At 43.0% G+C, this 20,613-nt stretch overlaps 1 protein-coding gene across 1 annotated transcript; it reads left to right on the top strand.

Moving 5' to 3' along the window:
- Positions 1–1,065: 1,065 nt before the first annotated feature.
- On the top strand, positions 1,066–16,929 carry LOC134411427 (arylacetamide deacetylase-like 4). The gene is made up of 4 exons (XM_063145211.1): positions 1,066–1,242; positions 2,440–2,656; positions 7,089–7,152; positions 16,155–16,929. Exons 1-4 carry the CDS (start codon positions 1,066–1,068, stop codon positions 16,927–16,929), a joined length of 1,233 nt encoding a protein of 410 aa, XP_063001281.1.
- Positions 16,930–20,613: the final 3,684 nt, after the last annotated feature.

The following is a 20,613-nucleotide window of genomic DNA, read 5'->3' as shown; positions in this document are numbered from 1 at the left end:
GGGCTCAGTGGGCACTTGGTTTCCTCCTCTGCTGTCATAGGCAAGTTACAGTCTCCAGCCGGGGGTCCTTCAGAGTCCCTTGCTGTAGAAGGGCCTGATTCATGTTCTCCTCTGATGCCAGAGGTGCCTAAGATTGACCTAATGTCAGAGCCCTCCACAGAGCCTATATCCTCTGCCAGGTCAAGGTCTTCATCTGATGAGTCGCCCCAGCTGCTGTTAGGGACAGACATGACACAGCATTTCTATAGAACATCTGACAGCATTTAAAATTTCCAGCCATATCTCTAAGGAGTGTAATAGTGTCTCCTTTTGATTCTTCAGGAAAGCCCACTGCCACCGCAGCAGTGGGGCGGGAAGGCACATTGACACGTTTTTCTTCTTTACTTATCTCTTTGTTACATCAGGTGCCAATTAGCGCACACACACACACTCACACACACACAACCCAGCAGCACATAATTGGCAAAGGGAAAGAGGATTTATTTATTTTATTTTATTACATTTACAGTATATACCGCCCCATAGCTGAAGTTCTCTGAGCGGTTTACGAAGGTTAAAAACAGGGGACATTAAAAACAAGTACACAAAAATTTAAAACCAACAAAACCATTTAAAACAGCTATTCTGGGGTCAGTTAAAAACTCAGCGTATGTTGTTAACTGCCCAAGAGGACAATTTTCTATGCGTGAGAACCAGAAAACCAATCATCATGCTAACGAGGCAGAAGATTCAGGAGCCAGCCAAGACATATGTGACTATGCTGCCATCTTAACTTTTACATTACTGGTGGTCCTTAACATACATGAACGATATTCCTGAGGTCAAGAAAAGTAGTACCACAAGTTGCACAACTATCAGGATCAAAGAAGCGCCTCTAATTTATTGGATATCCTTGTGGAGGTGTGCATAATAATAAAGGAATTGTCTTCACCAACCAGCCTGCAATTTCAGGGTGGCAGCCAAGGGAGGACAAGAGCAGAGGAGGCTAAACAGACACCTCTGTTCAGTCACCTCAGTGTTGACTGCATATTCAGTCTTTGGCTTACTCCTTTTGGAAAGGGTGAAATGGAGCTTCTTTATGCCATCTTTCTTGGAGCAGGAAGAGTTATAGCACTTGCTTTTTTCTTGTTGCTCTCCTGGGCAATTTATAATGATTTCTCCAAGGCTAATATTCCTTCTGGATTGGACCATCCATTAAAGCTTCGGGTTATTCACTGGGGATTCATTATGATGTTCACTTTGGTAAGTTCACCATCACCTCAAACTGAAAGTTACAGTGCTAGAGGGAAACTGGGGTGTATGGGTTAAAATTTGGAAAAGCAAAATTACAAGCTTCTTTGTGACAAGTTTGAAACAATAACATACCCTTTTAGGGTGACCATATGGAAAGGAGGACAGGGCTCCTGTATCTTTAACAGTTGCATAGAAAAGGGAATTTCCGCAGGTGTCCTTTGTATGCATGCAGCACCTGCTGAAATTCCCTCTTCATCACAACCGTTAAAGCTGCAGGAGCCCTGCCCTCTTTTGCATCTTATAGACCAGGGGCGCTTGTTTCTTTAATGGTGGTGCAGAAGAAGATTTCTGTGCAACAGTCTAGTCTTTGCAGGTTTGCTAGGGTGACCAACTGTCAGGATTTCCCCGGATTTGTCCTGGTTTTTGTTCTTTCCATGGTGTCAGGGGGGATTTTCTATAATTTTCAATAATGTCCTGGAATGACACACCTTCCCCTTTAAGGCTGCCATTAGCATGGCAGGAGGGAATGACATGCTTTCCCCCACCCCAAGCTCCAATTGAGGTCTTAAAGGGGAAAGTGGGTCATTCGTGGACATTATAGAAAAGGCCCCAATTGGAGTGGATGGTGGTGGTGCAGAATGAAATCCTTTCCCCTCCTCCACTCCAATCGGGTTCTTTAAGGTGGCGGGGGAATAACGTACTTTCTGCAGGACTCAGAAAGCTGCTTCCCCCCCCCACACACACACACACTAGGTGTCCTCTTTTTTGGTTTCCCAAATATGGTCACCCTAGGTTTGCAGCAGGGCCAGATAAAACAAAACAATTTTTCATAAATAATCTCAAGCATGATCTACAATTTAAACCCAATTACATTCATTATGGCCATAGGGAGAACCCCCCTGGATCTCTGCCCCCTTTAAGTTCTCATTTAATACGTACTATTGGGCATGGGGAAAAAATACTCCTATTGGGTGGGGGGCAGAGGCCACTCCAGTGATCAACATGCTGGTGTGGGAGAGGAAGTGGATGGGACACAAGTTCAAAGCTGGGAATAAGTCCATGTGCCACACACCCTGTGACATTGGGGTGGGTTGAATTGCACCAAGTCGTCCCCCTGCCCCAATGCACCCTTGGAAATTGTGAAATAATGCATAAAAGCTAAAAAGTTGTGCTGTTACATTCTACTTCTTCTCTTTTTCCAAACAGGGGAAGATTCTTGAAGTGCTGGGACTCTGCAGGCAGGTTATTGTCATCCGCTTCCTATTAGATCTCCGGAGGCCAGCCCTGGATCCCAGCCTCTCTTCCAAAGACCTGCATTTCGATGGGGTGCCAGTCAGGGTTTACCAGCCCAAAGCGCCATCTGCTGGGCTAAGAAGAGGGTTCGTTTTCTTCCATGGAGGAGCTGGAATGTTTGGAAGCATCTGTAAGTGATTAAGGCTGCAGACCTATGTGTACTTCCCTAAGAGTGTTGTGGATGGCACACTGAGAAAGATTCTCACCAATGAAGTATTTCTGAACCTTTGTGTTTAAAGCAGGGACTGTGAACCATTCCCACCCCAAGGACTGAATCATCTCTGGAAAGTTGAGGTCTAGATACCAGCAGGGGTAATGAAGGCTGCTTCCCAGGGGCTGCTTCCCTTACTATGCTTCCAGACGCAGGCAAAAATATTTTTGTTCCAGCATGCCTTTGGGGAATAGTCTGGACCTCTGTTTATGCATTGGGTTTTTTAAAAAATCATAGAATCATAGAATAGTAGAGTTGCAGGAATCCACCTTAAAGCATCCCTGACTGTCCAGCTGCCTCTTGAATGCCTCTAGTGTGGGAGAGCCCCCAACCTCCCTAGGTCACTGGTTCCATTGTTATTTATATTTTAAATGTTCTAAATATTTTAATATTGCACCTGGTTTAATTATATTTTTAACTTTTGTATGTTTCTATTTATGTTTTACTGGTATATGTTTTAATTTTGTGAAGTCCCAGTATTGGGAAAAAGGTAGGATACAATAAATTCAACAGGAACAACACTTCCAGATGGAGGGCCTCTAATGTTACCGGTTAGAAGGCATTGGGCAGCTCTTCCGCCTTTATATTCTTAAGGGAAAGGGTTTTTGCATGGAAAGGAAAATGATGGAAGAAGCAGTGGGAAAACGTGGAGGTGGAAAGCTATAGCCCCTTGTAAAAACCTGTAAATGAGACATGGTGATGGGTTGATAAAAGCCTCATCTGGTAGCACTCTTTTTATTATTATTTAACTTTTTATTGTTATCCCAAATATAAAAACAAACAAGTAAACAAACATCACAAAAACAATGCATATACATTTAAAATAGGCTTCCGGTTTTCTCTACAGCAAAAATAAGTAACAATAAGTTCTCTTACTCTTTAATCACAAAAAGCACAAAATGAAATATTTCCTTCTTTTTAGTGTCTTAAAAAAATTCTTCTTATTCGTTGAAGCCACAGACAAACAGGTCATTTTTTCTAGATCCCGCAAAAAGTCTTTAAGAGGTTTCCATTCAGATGTAAATCTAGATGTCGACTTTTCCTTAATTATTGACGTACGTTTTGCCATCGCCGCCAATTCCAACATCTTCACCAGCCATTCATCCACTGTAGGTACTGTTGATCCTTTCCAGTTCTGTGCATATGGTAATCTTGCTGCCGTTAGGTTCCATAACTCCTCTCCATTTGATTGACCATTAAATCCAAAAGAAAGAGGCAGCTGGACAACCATCTGTCAGGGATGCTTTAGGGTGGATTCCTGCATTGAGCAGGGGGTTGGACTCGATGGCCTTGTAGGCCCCTTACAACTCTGCTCTTCTATGATTCTATGATTCTATGAAAGTATTCTGGTTTCAACTGTATAGTCTTTAATATCTTCTGAATTGAAGAATGAATTTGAATCCAGAAACTCTTAGCTTCCTTACAAATCCACCATATGTAATAGAATGTTCCTTCTTGTTGTTCACATTCCCAACAAATTCCCGAGACCCTTTATACATTTTAGCCAATTTTGAAGGATACATCATCTTATAAAAGTTCTCTTTAAGACTAGAGCTTAATGTAGGGTGACCGTATGAAAAGGAGGACAGGGGTCCTGTATCTTTAACAGTTGTATTGAAAAGGGAATTTCAGCAGGTGTCATTTGTACATATGGAGAACCTGGTGAAATTCCCTCTTCATCACACCTGTTAAAGCTGACCTCTTTTAAATCTGGTCACTCTAGTATAGCTCCTGCACTTTAACTGTTGTGATGAAGAGGGAATTTCACCAGGTGCTGCATGCGTACAAATGACACCTGCTGAAATTCCCTTTTCTACGTAACTGTTAAAGATACAGGAGCCCTGTCCTCTTTTTCATATGGTCACCCTAGCTTAATGTGAACTTTAAACCTTTTAACCACATATTTCCCCATTTTTCCATTTGTATATTATATCCAAAGTTTTGACTCCATTTTATCATACAATCTTTGGTAGCAGTCTTAAACACACTTAGGGTGCAATCCTATGGGATCTGCCTTTGATATTCATAAGCCACCAAACTTATAGAGAGTGGGAGGTGCAGCGGAGATGGTTGTTGCCTTTGTTGTGCCCCCCCCGATCTGCGTTTCAGTTAGGTGGGCTTTTTGCATCAGGAGGAGGAGGCTGGGGAGGCCAGAAGATTCCTCAACCCCCTACCCACCACCCACGGGAATGCCCCCTTTACCTTAAGAACATAAGAAGAGCCCTACTGGATCAGACCAAGGGTCCATCTAGTCAAGCACTCTGTTTACACAGTGGTCAATCAGCTGTTGACCAGGGACCAACAATGCAGCACATGGTGCAACAGCGCCCTCCCACCCATGTTCCCCAGCAACTGGTGCACACAGGCTTACTGCCTCGGCTATTGGAGGCAGCACATAACCATCAGGGCTAGTCGCCATTGATAGCCTTCTCCTCCAGGAATTGATCTAACCCCCTTTTAAAGCCATCCAAATTGATGGCCTTCACTACATCTTGTGGTAGTGAATCCCATCATTTAACTATGCACTGTGTGAAGAAGTCCTTCCTGTAACCTTCCCTGATAGAGGAGATACTCCAGCCCCTTAATCCTTTAGTTGCCCTTTTCTGCACTTTTTCCAGCTCTATAATATTTTTTTTAGGTGTGATGACCAGAAAAAAAGGATATTATAGAGTTGGAAAAATGGCAGGAAGAGAGGAAGCCCAGCATGGTTTTCCCAGTGCCGGCTGTGAGGGGGAGAGGCCTGGGACCTCAGACTTAAGTTCAGATCCTGGAATCTGAAATATCCTAATCCATCCCCCACCCCTGAACTCTGTGTACAGATCATAGGATTGCTCCCTAACCTGATGGGTGTCTATACATCCCCGCTTTGCAGCTAATTTCCTCAAAACTCTGCAGCATCACAGCTGCGGGGCAGGAGCAATAAATTTAGATGGCAGGAGAGAGCATGGGCTATCCGGCCAAATGACCACGGCGGTAAGAGCGATCAGTATTGTTCAAATATTTCTGAGCCTACAGGCTGGGGTAAGGTGAAGGGCTTGTAAAGCATGCCGGGGAAAACTTCTGCTGCCCCATGAGTACCCCCTGCACCTCAGGCAGCTGCCTCACTCTTCCTAACTTCCACCCATCCATCTAGGCAAGATCTACAATCTACACTACTGCTTTAGAATCATAGAATAGCAGAGTTGGAAAGGGCCTACAAGGCCATCGAATCCAACTGTTGGGGCCTAGGAGAGGGGGGGGGGATTGCATTTCCTTACTATCGCTTGGACTCCTGCTTCTGTCCCACAATAGGGATGAACAGCCTCCTCTTTCTTCACGAGGAGAAGAAAGAGGAAGCAAGCAATGATAGGGTGACCATATGAAAAGGAGGACAGGGCTCCTGTATCTTTAACAGTTGTATAGACAAGGGAATTTCAGCAGGTGTCATTTGTACATATGGAGAACCTGGTGAAATTCCCTCTTCATCACAACAGTTAAAGCTGCAGGTGCCCTGCCCTCTTTTAAATCTGGTCATTCTAGTATAGCTCCTGCAGTTTTAACTGTTGTGATGAAGAGGGAATTTCACCAGGTGCTGCATGCATACAAATGACACCTGCTGAAATTCCCTTGTCTATAGAACTGTTAAAGATACAGGAGCCCTGTCCTCCTTTTCATATGGTCACCCTAAGCAATGCCCGTGTGGACCATTCAAGTGTCTGCTTTTATCATACTGCTTCTCCTGCACATAGCAGGAAAAGGCGGCACGTTTCGTCACAACCAAAAGAATTGGATTTTCTAGGTCTTTTTTTTGTGACGGAAAATGTGCTGAAGGGGCGGGTGGTGTGTGGAAGGTGGACTGCATCATGAAAAGGACCCATGAAAATCTGTGTGTGGGCAGTAACCAGTGTGAGAGAAAACGCTCTACAATTTTCAAACCATGTTCAAAGTGTTATATTCTGCTTGGTGTAGATCTGGCCCTGATGTAACTTTCAGTAGGATGTAATTGTTATTAACCTTACCTGTATTGTGTCTTTTTTAATCTGAAGGGGGTGGAGAGAGGTGCAGGGAGAGGTTCAGCTCAACAAAACCTCAACTTTTGTCATAAACGTGTCTTTGATTTATATATTGCATAAGAAAGCCATAAATCCAGTGGTCTGCTATTAAGCTTCCCATTTCAAGTCTTTATGGAACATTTTTTAAATGCATGTAATTATTACATTAAAAAAATCTTTGAGGTTTTACTTTACACATTGAGAGAAAAGGCAACTTTAACAAGATTATTTGATTACGTTCAGAGATTTTTATTTTCTTAGGACCATCCTCTGGGTTCTTGTTACTGAGTTCTTAATGTGCTCTTCCCCCACTCCAACAGCTTTATATCAAGATGTTTGCAATAAGATTGCCAAGGACAGTGATTCAGTACTTGTCTCTGTTGGGTAAGTGGACTCAGTCAAGCACCATTGCATGAAAAACCATGTTTGCTGGTTTATTAATATCATTTTTTAGTTGCTCTATAGCCAAAGCTCTCAGGGCTACATCTCTACCGATAAAGCCGAAAGTATGTGTGTGTCATAGAATCATAGAATAGCAGAGTCGGAAGGGGCCTACAAATGTCACGTATGTCCGGAAATATTTACCCACTTCCAGATGACTTAGAAACTTGAAATTTGACATGGTGATAGGTCTGGCTGTACAATGTACCAGAAAAATCTAAAAACACAATTCTGGGGGTTTTAAGTATTTTTTAAAGAATTTAATAAAAAAAAACCCACCCCACCACGTTTACACCTACAACTCCCAGCATGCCTTGGGTGGGAGGCCAGACTTACCAACCATTGGTGGCCATTGTGATTCCTAAGGTCAGTCTGGAGCAGTCAACCCAATTCCACATAAATGGGCTGCATCCATTTGCGGTGCCTCCTCCCACCTGCCATGTGTGGTTTTAAAATCATGACTAGATACAACAGTGTGACTTTGAGAGGCTGAACTCTGGACATGCTCAAAGGAACCCTGTCCTGATATCACTGTTTTCTCAAAAACTGGGGAAGCTCACATGCAGTCTTCATCCTTAAGAGGGAGGGAGGGAAGGGAAGCACTCTGCGCATTCCCAGAAATAGGCTTAATGAAGGGGGGCAAGTAGGTGGGCTGGCCCCGACCCTTCAGTACAGGCTCCTGATGGAGCACTTGGTAGGCAAGATGTGCAGGCTGGGGTAGTCCCAGCAGGACTTGGCTGGAGCTAGGCATGTCAACTGACAGCTGTTAAAAGGCCTTGGGAAAAAATAAAATATTCACTTGGCACTGGAAAGCCATTAATGCAGTCACTAAGCCAGCCTGCTTGGAAAAAAGAAATTCATTAGCAGGGTGGCTCAACTAAGAAGGCTCGCTCTCCAGTTGTCTAGGGTGACCATATTTTGGAAACCAAAAAGGAGGACAAAAGGGCTGTCCCCCAAGGGGCCGTGCCCACCAACATGTCCCGCCTCCAGGGGGCATGCTCACCAACATGCCCAGGCCCCATGGGGGCATCCCTTCCCAAACATGGCCTTGGCCACAAGTCTGATTTCACAGCACATGATTAAGACAAATCTGTTCTCCATCTTAGTGTTAAAATCACTGGAATAAAAAACAAGTGAGATATTCAGTGTATCTGAAATTAACTTCACTCATTCCTACTTCTGTAGCTTTTGCAGTACTTTGAAGCTTTTGCAATACTCTGTGTGATACAATCTCCTTTTCCCTCAAATATCTTTTCTGACTGCAAATCCTTCACTGGATGGCCATAGTCTCACCTTGCCTAATATTTAACACGCTTTCCCCATCACCTTTCTCATATCCATACTCACACATTCAGCATACTGCTACCACTGAACAAATTAAACAGTTGACAAGCACAGAAAAATCTAGTACAACAAATAAGCAATTAAGCATTCAGAAAGTGTATAAACTACTATTCCCCTGCAAACATTAGCCATGGAACAAAATGGGCTAAAGGTTAGCACCTCTTGGCTTGTTTCAACTTCAACCAGACATAACAGTCAAAAACAAACAAGAAAAACACACTTACCTCATTGACATAGCAATACCTAATGACAAAAATGTTGCAGAAAAGGAAGAGGACAAGAGAGAAAAATATACACCACTGGCTATGTAAATTAAAGAACTATGGCAACAGGAAAAAGTTACACTTATTCCATTAGTCTCATCAGTCACCTTTTTTTTTTTTTTTTTACAAAAAAACTTCAGAAATTAGGGCTACCAAAATACATCCACACCAGCATCCAGAAAGCAGTGATACTTAAAACATGTTCAATAGTCAGGAAATTTCTGAATCAGTAAAAGACAGCACGACTTGGCAAAGCCCATCATGTTCATCGAGAAAAACCACCATAAGCAAGAAAAGAGAGAGAGAGATGATGATGATGATGATGATGATGATGATGATGATGACAACCCTGTTAATTTTTTAAAAAGGTTTTTAAAAAGGATGAACAATTATCAGCAATTGTTACAAAATATACGTCATGCCAATTATATCAAACAAATTGGAGAGGATGGTCTATGGGTCAAAATGCATTATTTTTTTAAAAATGAATTACTGTATTCTAGCACCAGCTAGAGATCCACTTCTTCCTTTGCACTATGGAGCAAGGAGTCACAAATAACTCAAGCAAGTGAGCCAAACCACATACTGTAGGGGATGGCTAAAAACAACTGTCTATATCTATATCTAATACATAAACATATTACAGTGTTCTCTTCTAACAAAACAATAATACAAAAAGCAAACGGATGAGGCAACAAGACAAATGTAATACTTTGAAGCCAGTTTTCTGTTCAAGCAAACCCCCTGCTTTCCAGAAAGCAAAGCCAATTCCCTCAAATCACCTCTAAATAAATTCTAAGAAAATTAATTCACTCAAATTTATTTCCCATGAAAAGGAATATCACCCCCAAATCATCCCCCCTGACTCACATACAGAAAAACATAGCCCCCCCATTGCTAAAATGTACATGCAGCCATTCATACTCAAACAACCATGCAGCCCATTCAGACATCATCAATACACCCACACACTGCCAGCATACATACACACCCACCCACACCCACACCCACACCCACACACTCTGGTTCACTCACTCCAAAATACATGCACGCACACATCCATTCACTCAAACACCCCATGCACCCCATTCAACCATACTCTCTCTCTCTCTCTCTCTCTCTCTCTCTCTCTCTCTCTCTCTCTCTCTCTCCCTCTTTCTCTCTCTCTCACACATACGTCTTCCAGGTACACACACGTGTCTTCCAGCTTCCAGCTCCTCCTCCCCCTGGCCGATTTCGGCATTCTCTTGCACAGGCGCAATTGCGCCAGCACAGGAGGAGGCTGGAGCAGCCCGGAGGGGGAAGGGGGCTGGAAGACATGTTCCCAGAAGTCCAGGAACGCGTCTTCCGGTTCCTCCCCCCCATGGCCGATTTTGGCCTTCTCTTGCGCAGGCGCAATTGCGCCAGCACAGGAGGAGGCTGGAGCAGCCCGGGGGAGGGGGAAGGGGGCTGGAAGACATATTCCCGGAAGTCCGGGAACGCGTCTTCCAGTTCCTCCCCCCACGGCCGATTTCGGCCTTCTCTTGCTCTGGCACGATCGCACCAGCGCAGGAGGAGGGTAGAGCGGTCTGGTAGGGGTGCTGGAAGACACGTTCCCAGAAGTCCGGGAATGCGTCTTGCAGCTCTTTTCCCCGGTAAATTAGGGGCCCTGGAGATCTCCATTTTTCTGGAGGTCCCTGGGGTTTTCTGGGTCATCTGGTCACCCTAAAGTTGTCTTGCACCACACCTCAGATGGTGTTCAAAGATTAACATGTTATTCAGGAGTTTTGGCTTCTGCCTACAACTCCCAGCATGCCTTGGGTGGGAGGGAAGTCTTATTGGGCTTTGGCAGCCATTATCTGGAAGTGGCTTGTCACCCTGGGCCTGAAGGGAGAGTGCCTGGGGCTGGCTGCCTTTGTCGTTAGGCACCATTGGGAGCAGAACAGAAGGAGGGTGCAGCTCTGGGGTTGTTGCCAATGGCTACGACTGAGCTAACTATCAGTCAGTCAGCCAGATCCCTCATGGCCTATGTACAAGGACCTTTTGCACAGTGCAATGTGGACTGGCTCGGCCAGACTTCACTTCCCATGAGTCTCAGTGGCAGGGCTCCCATTGGGCAAGTCAGGCACCGCAGCAAAAAGCATTCTGAGAGTTGTAGCTTTCATTTTCTGTGGGGACAAGGAAAATCATGGTGGTGGCTTCAAGGTGGCCCTGGCCATGCGTTGGGGGAGAGAGGGGTCGGGGAGAAACAAATTGAATTTGTTTTAAAGTTATCTCACAGGCCTAGCAGACATATATTCGTTTTAGTTCATTTTAATGTGTATTTTATATCATGTTTTTATACTGTTTGTTTTACACTTTGAATTGTTTTAGTTTTTGTGAACCACCCAGGGAGCTTTGGCTATTGCTATAAAAATGCAATAAATAATAATAATAATAATAATAATAATAATAATAATAATAATAATAATAATAATAATATTTTAGTGGGCCCAAGCAATGCTGGGTATATCAGCTGGCACATAATAAAAACAAACCAAATAAAATTAATACCATCATGTAAGAAACCCCACCCAATTAAAACAGGAGTCGCAACGTTATAAACCAGAAAACATTTTTTGGCATCTATTTCTTGATGTAGTTGTTGAAGGATTTTTTTGCCAGAAGGATGAGGCTCCCAAAACACCTGGGTGGTTTTAACTCATTGCTTCCAAACCAGGTTCGTAAGCATAAGGTCCTACTCCGTGAACATGTTTCTGTTCTCCCTTCAATGGGGACATTATGCATGTCTCCCCTTAGGCTCCTTTTCCCCCAAGCTGAACAATCCCAGCTGTTGTAACCTTCCCTCACAGGGGAGATGCTCCAGCCTCTTAATCATTTTAGTTGTCCTTTCCTGCACTTTTTCCAGCTCTATGATATCTTTTTTTTAGGTGTGGTGACCAGAACTGTACACATTTTGGGCTAAACATTACGGCTTAGTGTGCCGTGTGGCCTAAGTGTGTTGTCTGAACAGGTGAGATAGGTTTCATACCAGGTGAACAGGCGCGATAGGTTTCATACCAGGTGAACTGCTTTTGGGACAAGGTGAGTAGAAGGGTTGCCACGACACAGGCTCTGAACAACAGACCCGGCCGAGGCAACTCCCTGCTCAAGCCAAGCACCACCGCTTGATACGCCTGAGGCAAGGGATAAAGCCCACCTTCCTCCAAACTATGTGGAAAAGGGGTTTAAAATGGAGAAGGATTATTAATATTTATAATAATGCGCTGTGAGTTATATCTGCTTAGGTGAATGATTGTCAGAGTGGGTGCTGAATGTGTAAACTTAAGATGATAAACGCCAAACAGACACGTGGGATTTTTGTGGTAGTTTAAAAACAAAACAATCAAAATTTATTTTTAAAAGTTCATAAGCTTTGTTTCAAATAACAACATTTAAAAACCTTTTTGAAACCTTTCATACAATCCGGTCACTCATTCACATTCGCACTTTCCTTTCTCTCACATAATCACTCTTGAACTTTCTTTATTATCAGTATTGATTAATATACTTCCACTACGTGCACACCACACTCTAAAGACACCACTCACTACACTGACTCTCAAATTTCCCAGAATTTAAGTACCATAAACACAGAGAGCACCACAGACTCTAAGAGTACCTAACAAGTCCCCCCGAAAAGTTCTCAATCCCCTCCGTCCTTCCCTTATATATCACTCCTCCCACTCCCAAGACATTCTAACTCCGCCCACTCAGGCCAACATTCTAAAAACCACAGACTTACAAGCTGCAGACATACATTTGGAATTGACTTGTGGGGTGTAACGCCACAAGGGTTAGTGTTATATCAGGCAGGGATGGCGCTCCTCCCATTCCATGTACATAAAGCAAATGGACTTGCAAATGTAATTGTCGCGGAAATTAAACTGGTTCTTTTACCTAATGCCCACAGATATAAGAAAATTAGCTTTATAACACATACATCATAAAGTTTATATCTTCTTGCTTAATTAAAACCTATGTTTTTAATGTTACACTTGCTGCACTAGCTGCTGTTGAAATAACATGTCATAAGATAGTTAAACCGTTGTAGTACATTTTGTAAGGCAAGCTAACCACAACTAGGAAACAGATGGAGATGTAGTTCCTGTAGCTATTACAATACCCATTATGGTGTTTTAGTCAGAGAAGTACCTGAACTCTGTATATGCCTAGGTGCTTTGCTATTTCATTGGTTGTTGTGTTGCTGAGCTGTATTCTATATGATGATTTGGTATATTATGATTGGTAGGAAAGTTCTGCCATTGTATCTGAGGGGACCTGACCCTATAAAAATGTTAGCATTTCCTGAAATTGCTGGGCAGTTCCTCAAACTGCCACCCTGCAGCGCTGCTTGTAATAAACCTTCTAAGGAGAGAGAAATTGTGTCTTGAGAGTCTGTGACCACCACTCAGCGAGCCACAGGGACCCGTGGTTTCGGGTTCCACGACATCTTCAACACTGATAATGGGACAGTGTCCTCCATTGCACCTGGAGGCAACAGGCTAACTTAGGGAGTGCAGAGCAGGCTACATGGTGCACAGCTCCCTCCCGCAACACCTTGCTGCTACCCCCACCCCCACAGCACCTGCTGCTTGAGGCAACTGCTTCATTCTGCCTAATGGTAAGCCGGCCCTGATATCGGAACCACAATTGCGTGTCTCCAACTGTCAGGGATTTTGCCAGATTGATTTATAATGGTAAAAAGAGCAGCTAGCAAAGGGGCCCACCAATCCTGATTGATTTTTATAAATTCAGCAGGGATAAAATCTATGCCGGGTGCCTTACCCCCTTTAAGTTGTTGGATTAATTCAATCATTTCCTCCTTAGAGACTGAATTCCAGGGGGGGAAGGAGGAGAAAGTGACATCCTGCATATCAGCCTGAGCTGATTGTATAGTGTCTGGATTGGTAAAAATGGCTCTGAAATGATCCTCCCAGACCTGAGCTGGAATTGTGCAACTGGGTGCTTGGCAGTTGGATCGTAAGGCGCCCGACACGATCTGCCAAAACATTTTTGAATCATTATTCAAGGAGGCATTTAACAGCAAGGACCAGGAGTTTCGTTCAGCTTGGCGTCTTTTTTGGGCTATGAGGGACTTATATTGCTTTTTTAGCTGAAAATAGGTAGAAGGGAGATAATTGTAGCCCGATTTTCTGTAGGTTATATAAGACTCCCTTAACTCATTTTTCTTCAGGTAACATTCTCTGTCAAACCAAGTAGGACCCTTATAGATCGTAGGGGCAGTATTATCTGGGCCTGACCTGCCTGCATGAGTTAAAGCATCTTGGAAGGAGTCGATTAAATCATCATATGCTTTTATAGAGGATGCAGCCGATTCCTTCCACAAAATTGCTGATCTTAGTCGAATTATTGAATCGGAGTTTAATCTTTCCTCTAGAAGACTGCTTAATTTATCAGACCATTTTACCCTTATTCTGTGTGGGCACTCGAACAGGACATCAGTTAAGTGGGTATGGGGTAGTCTTAAATTAGGAGTTGGGACACATAAAGTAAGGGTTAAAGGCTGGTGATCGCTACAGGTTCTTGTACCTATATAAAAATGATAAACTAACTGGAAGGCATTTCTAGATGCCAGCCCATAGTCTATTGTGCTTGAACCAAATAAATTTGAGAAGGTAAATTCACCCGAGCCTTCCCAAAGGTCCACCCCATTTAAAATAATTAAATCTAGACTGAGCTGAAATTGAGCCAGGCAAAAACCAGCGTAATTCAGAAACTGATCTTTTGAGTTTCTGTGTGGAAAATTTCAATTTTCCCACAGATCATTGTAGATTTGGACTGGCGCTTCTTGAAACTTCAAAGTAGTTATTAGCCTTAATTTCTTCATAAATAGCTCCTTTTTGTAATAATTTGCAAATCTAATCAAGATATCTCTGGGCATAGCCCTAGATCTGTTTCCAGCCATTTGTTGAACTCTCTCAATATCTTGCTGTGTTAGATCCATATCTGCAGCCAGCTCCTTAAACCATCCCAAAATGCTTATTCTCAAATTCTCACCTTGCATCTCAGGAAGATTTTTATACAAAGATTTGGACGTCTAGATTGGTCTTCCAGACGAATCAGCCTCAATTCATGTTGATCAAATTTAATGCTATGTTGATTTAACTGTTGTTGGTTCACATCCACTTGATTTGATAATTGCTGAACTTCTGCTTTAGTTTTCTCCAGATCCTTTTCAACTTTTACTATTGATGTTTTCACCTCTTGTATATTTTTAATAACTTCTTTATTCTTTTTCATTTCTTGAAACAAAGCTTCATTATTACTTTTGATCATTTCCATCATCTTAAGATAATTCTCATCTTGTGCTGATTTTGGCACTGTGCCAGCTTTGGCCACCATTTCCTCGCCTTCAGGAGTTTGTGGATTTATTGCCAAATCTTCTCAGTTGTCCTGCACACTCCCACTCTCATCTTGTACTTTCTTGTGTACTTTTGTCTTTTGTTAATCGAAAATAAAACTAGAAAGTATAAATCAGTTCAGAGCGCTCCGAGAGATGTCTTTACTTTCCCGAATGCACAGAGAGCTCATTAATCCTTTTGTAAAGTTACTCTCATTATTATGCTGATCAGATGGAAATAAATACGCTTCTAGGCTTCATTATTCAGGAGCTGAGATGAGACTTTACCGCTCCATTGGACTGTTAGGCTCCTCCCCCCAGCTTTACCTGTTTTGATGAAGGGTTTTTCCCCCCAGGAGTTGCATGCAGACAAATGACACCTGTTGAAAACCCCTTTTCGATGCAACTGTTAAAGGTACAAGAGCCTCCTGACCTCCTTTCCCTACATAGAATCACATGGTGGAAATGGGCCCAGAGCAAGGAAATAAGTTACCATTGGCAAATGGGGAACTATTTCAGTAATCATGGGAAGCAAGGAGAAGAAATTCATCTGTCACAGATTTGAAGGTGGCACTGAAGCAAAACTAATATGAACAAAGAACAAGGGTGGGTTTGCTACGTGTACAATAACACCACAGTAATAGCAGTAGGAACAATAGGAATACCAGCAATGGGCACCACCAGGATAGCCATGCAGAAGGATTAGGTCAGGGAAGAAGAGAGGCCTTGCATAAAACTAGCTAGGAAGAACATGAAGTTGTAGTTGATGTGAAGGACAGAAAAGGCCAATCAGGGACGGGAAAACCAGCCACCGCGTCCTACTGTGAAAGGGCAGCGGTTGTGAAAATAAGGTTTTTGGAAGCAATGGAAGGGAGGACAAGTTCTGAGATCACCCTTGTGTTGAAACTGCATGGTATAAATTGAGTAAATAAATAAATAAACAAATTTCTCCCCAGCTATCACCTGGCTCCTGAGCACCCCTACCCCACGCAGTGGGAGGATTGCTTCACTGCTACTGTGTACTTTCTGCAACATGCAGAGCTCTACGGAGTGGATCCTTCTCAGATCGTCATAGGTGGGGACAGCATTGGAGGCAATATCGCTAATATCGTTGCCCAAAATCTGGTGGAGAGATCAGACCTCCCAAAACTACGGGCTCAAGTGCTGATTTATGCTGGCTTACAAGCTATGGACTTCAACCTACCTTCCTATCAGCAAAACGGCCAAATACCTCTTTTGTTCCGGGAGAGTCTCATTGAGTATGGTCAGCAGTATTATGTGAAGGACCCTTCTCTGAAAAATGATATCTTGAAGGGATCTCATGTGCCAGATGAAATGAGGCTCAAATATGGGAGGTGGATGAGTCCAGATAACATTCCAGAGAAATTTAAGCGTCGAGGGTATGAACAAGTACCACTTGCTCCTTATAACCCGGATGTGTACAAACAATGGCCGGAATTGCTCGAAGTCACTTTCTCTTCACTTTTTGGTGAAGACTCTGTCATCAAACAGCTCCCGGAGACTTTAATTGTGAGTTGCGAGTATGATGTCTTTCGAGATGACTCTCTCTTGTTCAAGAAGCGACTGGAAGAGAATGGTGTGAAAGTCAGCTGGTTCCATGCTGAAAAAGGGTTTCACGGGGTACTGAACCTCTGTGACTGTAGCATTATGACGTTTCCTACTGCAGTAGAAATCCTGGACAATGTTGCAAACTTTGTCAAACATTTATGATAGGCACTGTACAGAAATGAGTGCTTAAATCAACCTCATATAGCTGTAACTCTGGAAATCCACATTTCTAAAGCTTGGGCCTGGCTCAATCCCATTACAGTTGAGCATGTGATGTGTCAAAAATGATTTGGTCAATTGACTGGTATGATATTGCTTAAATATTGTCATATGATTGTCAGGCATTTTTAAAGCATTATATTTAATAGATCAACCAAAAGTATACATACGCTAATGACAAAAAATTTATTCAATTATAACTGTTAACAATGTCAGTTGTTTCTATGAATGTGGCCATGGCTTCAGCTATTGGGTGGTATAAAAATGCCAATAATAATAATAATAATAATAATAATAATAATAATAATGTTGCAACACCATATTGTATTATACAATACAATACATATCATACAATCTTATTCATGTGCAATGTTAGACATGTCTACTGAGCAATAAGTCCTATTAAGTTTGATGAGGGTGCAACCCTGTAGCCACTTCCCAGGGAGTAAGCCCTATTAAAATAAATGAGACTTACTTTTGAGTAGACATACATAGGATTGCACTATTAATCTCAGGTGATTGTACTGATTACAGTCTAGGATTACAGTCTATGATTACAGATTTTAGAAAGGCATCAAACAAATACATTACAAAACTGTGAAGTTAACTATTAACAAATGTTAATAGTTAGACTTTAAAGTCAGCTGCAATAAATAAGGAGATCAGTTTTTAAAGTATTGTAGCAACACATGCAGAACAGCTTCTTTACGTGTATCATGAGTTATGGAATAGTGGGACGTTGCCCTAACACCTTGACTCAGGAATCCGTTTTGTCCCATAAGGCACAGCTTGAATAGCTGCCAGGAACAAATTTCAGGCTCTGGAAAGCAATAGTTAAGTACTGTGCAGTGTATGTAACTGTGCTTTTATTTAATTAAAGGGAGAGTTTCCTTGTAAGTGGGCGGCTTTGGCAAATGCCTACCTGATTGTCATGCCATTCCCCACCCAGCTAACTCATGAGGGCACCTTTGAATTGCCCATTGAATACCTGGCTGGGCAAAAAAGGATCCAATCCTGGAGCATCCTTACCTACTTACGTGTTCAGCAAGGTCAAAGCGTGAAAACAACCCTTACTACTGGGGGTAGGAAATGTAGGTCCTATGGACACCATCTGTAGGGTGACCATACGAAAAGGAGGACGGGGCTCCTGTATCTTTAACAGTAATGTAGGAAAGGGAATTTCAGCAGGTGTCAATTGAAGAGTGTGAAATTCCCTCTTCATCACAACAGTTAAAGCTACACTAGCTATAGTAGAGGGGCCAGATACAAAAGAGGGCAGGGCTTCTGCAGCTTTAACTCTTGTGATGAAGAGGGAATTTCACCCTCTTCAATTGACACCTGCTGAAATTCCCTTTCCTACATTACTGTTAAAGATACAGGAGCCCTGTCCTCCTTTTCATATGGTCACCCTAACCATCTGCCAAGGGGCCCTAATCCTGCCACTTATTTAGTTATTCTTGAATAACTGAGTGGTCATCTGAGATCACCGCGGGAGTAGGCTGAAGTCTCTTCACCTGCTCTACTTTAAACTGAGCATGACAGTTTACTTGCTTACTTTAATATACTGTTTTAAAATGCGATAACGTTCCAAACTTCACTCCTGCTTGGAAGACCATGCCATCTTGAACTGCTTTGTCTCCTTGATTTTTAAAACAGTTTAAATGTGCAAAGGGCTTTTATTTATGTTACATTAAACAGAATAAAAAGGGGGAAGGGTGCATAAAGTTAACACGCTTGTGCCTCTTTCTACTTTGACATATAACTTTGTTTTGTTAATGAGCTTATTCCTTATCTCATTTTATTTGTGTAACTCAGAAATAAGAAAATGGTGCTTAAAATTATATTTGTTTGTGTGCCGAGTTGACTGCCTCATAGGGCTGGTCTTGACATTAGATCCTGAGCCCTGAAAGTTGCGCATTTGCGCTCCTTCGGTTTGACCCCACGCGAAGGAGCTAATGTGGGGTTTACAGGGGAGGAGGGCTGGTTGCTCATTTTTAAAAAACGTGCTGGCGTCCAGGTGGAAGGACTGCAGCAGGACAGAGGGCAAGGGGTGACTCCCTTCTCAGACCCTCCAACATCTTACAGATGAAAATGCATACACTTCTGTACAACGCTTCTGGTCTTGCTGCAAGAATTGCTGCCCTCCACCATCTCTCTCTCTCTCTCTCTCTCTCTCATACACATAGCACATTGAGAGACTGTTTTTGTCATGGTTTTCCGGTCTCTCTTGCTACAATCCCAACGTGTGTGGCTGGTGTGTGCCCCCTTCCTGAAGCTGTTGCTGTTCAGCATGACCTACCGGCTTAGCACCCAACCCGCAGTCAGGGGTGTGTCCAGCGGTTCTGGACAAGTGCGGTAGTGGACATCCACCATATTTGGCACATTTTTTTGATTATTGGTGACTTTTAGCCCCGACAATGTGATTTTTTTTTAACACAAACATATCAATGTGCAGGAGCGTGTCTTCGACAGTACCCATCCTCACCTGCATTGCTGCGTATTTGTGCTGATGCACATCATCTAGGAGTCATTAAAAAAAATTCTGTGCTTCGTGCCCATCTGTCTAGTCCCGCCTATCCAGCTTATGACACAAATAAATGAACATGAAGAAACACTCAAAATTTGAAATAGTAAAAAAAAAAAAACATGCAGAAGAGAAGCAGATATTATTGATAGAATTTAAGGAAATGTGCTCAAAACCACTGACAAGGTATGAAGTGATTTTATTACTGCCTAAAGCTGGGAGAAATAATAACTGTTAAAGAAATTAACAGTTATTTAATTGGAATAACTGTGGAATCAGCTACCTAGGGAGGTTGTGGGCTCTCCCACACTAGAGGCCTTCAAGAGGCAGATGGACAACCATCTGTCGGGGATGCTTTAGGGTGGAGTCCTGCATTGAGCAGGGGGTTGGACACGATGGCCTTGTAGGCCCCTTCCAACTTTGCTATTCTGTGATTCTATGTAATATTCTGTGATTCCCTAGGTAACTGATTCCATTGTCGTACTGCTCTAACAGTCAGGAAGTTTTTCCTGATGTCCAGCTGGAATCTGGCTTCCACACTCTGGGAGGATCGAGAAGAGATCCTGGCCCTCCTCTGTGTGACAACCTTTTAAGTATTTGAAGTTTTAAGTATTTTTAGTAATTGAAGTTTGACTTACCTCAATGTAAGTGGCCACCACTACATCATATAGGCCAGAATGTTCTTTTGTGGCCAAGACCTCCTCCATGTAATCCACAGCCCTCCGGATCCAAAATTGGGGGCCGTAGCAGATGAGATTCCTGTAACAGACAGAAAGACTCTTTAACGAAGGAAAGCGCATGACCCAAAGCAGTCCAAGAGGGAGAGGTGCCTGCTCAGACCTGTGCATTGCTGACTCCTCAGCTGCACTGGGAAAAACAACCTCTCCCTTACCTCAGCATCATGGAGGCCCCTTCCCAGAAGCTCTCCGTTCTGTGGACCTTCACCCAGAAGAGTGCGTCCCCCTTCCATGCCCCGTTGAGGATGAAGAGGAGCTCCAAGGTGTGGATGGTATGCCTGTAAAGACATGGAAATGGGGGATGCTCAGTGCTCTGCAAGCACAACATCCCATGCTCAACCCCTGGGATCTCCAGTTCAAAGGGTA

The sequence above is a fragment of the Elgaria multicarinata genome, chromosome 20, assembly GCF_023053635.1.
Source record: "Elgaria multicarinata webbii isolate HBS135686 ecotype San Diego chromosome 20, rElgMul1.1.pri, whole genome shotgun sequence".
NCBI classification, from domain to species: Eukaryota; Metazoa; Chordata; class Lepidosauria; order Squamata; family Anguidae; genus Elgaria; species Elgaria multicarinata.
This window is presented reverse-complemented; position numbering and strand designations above follow the sequence as displayed.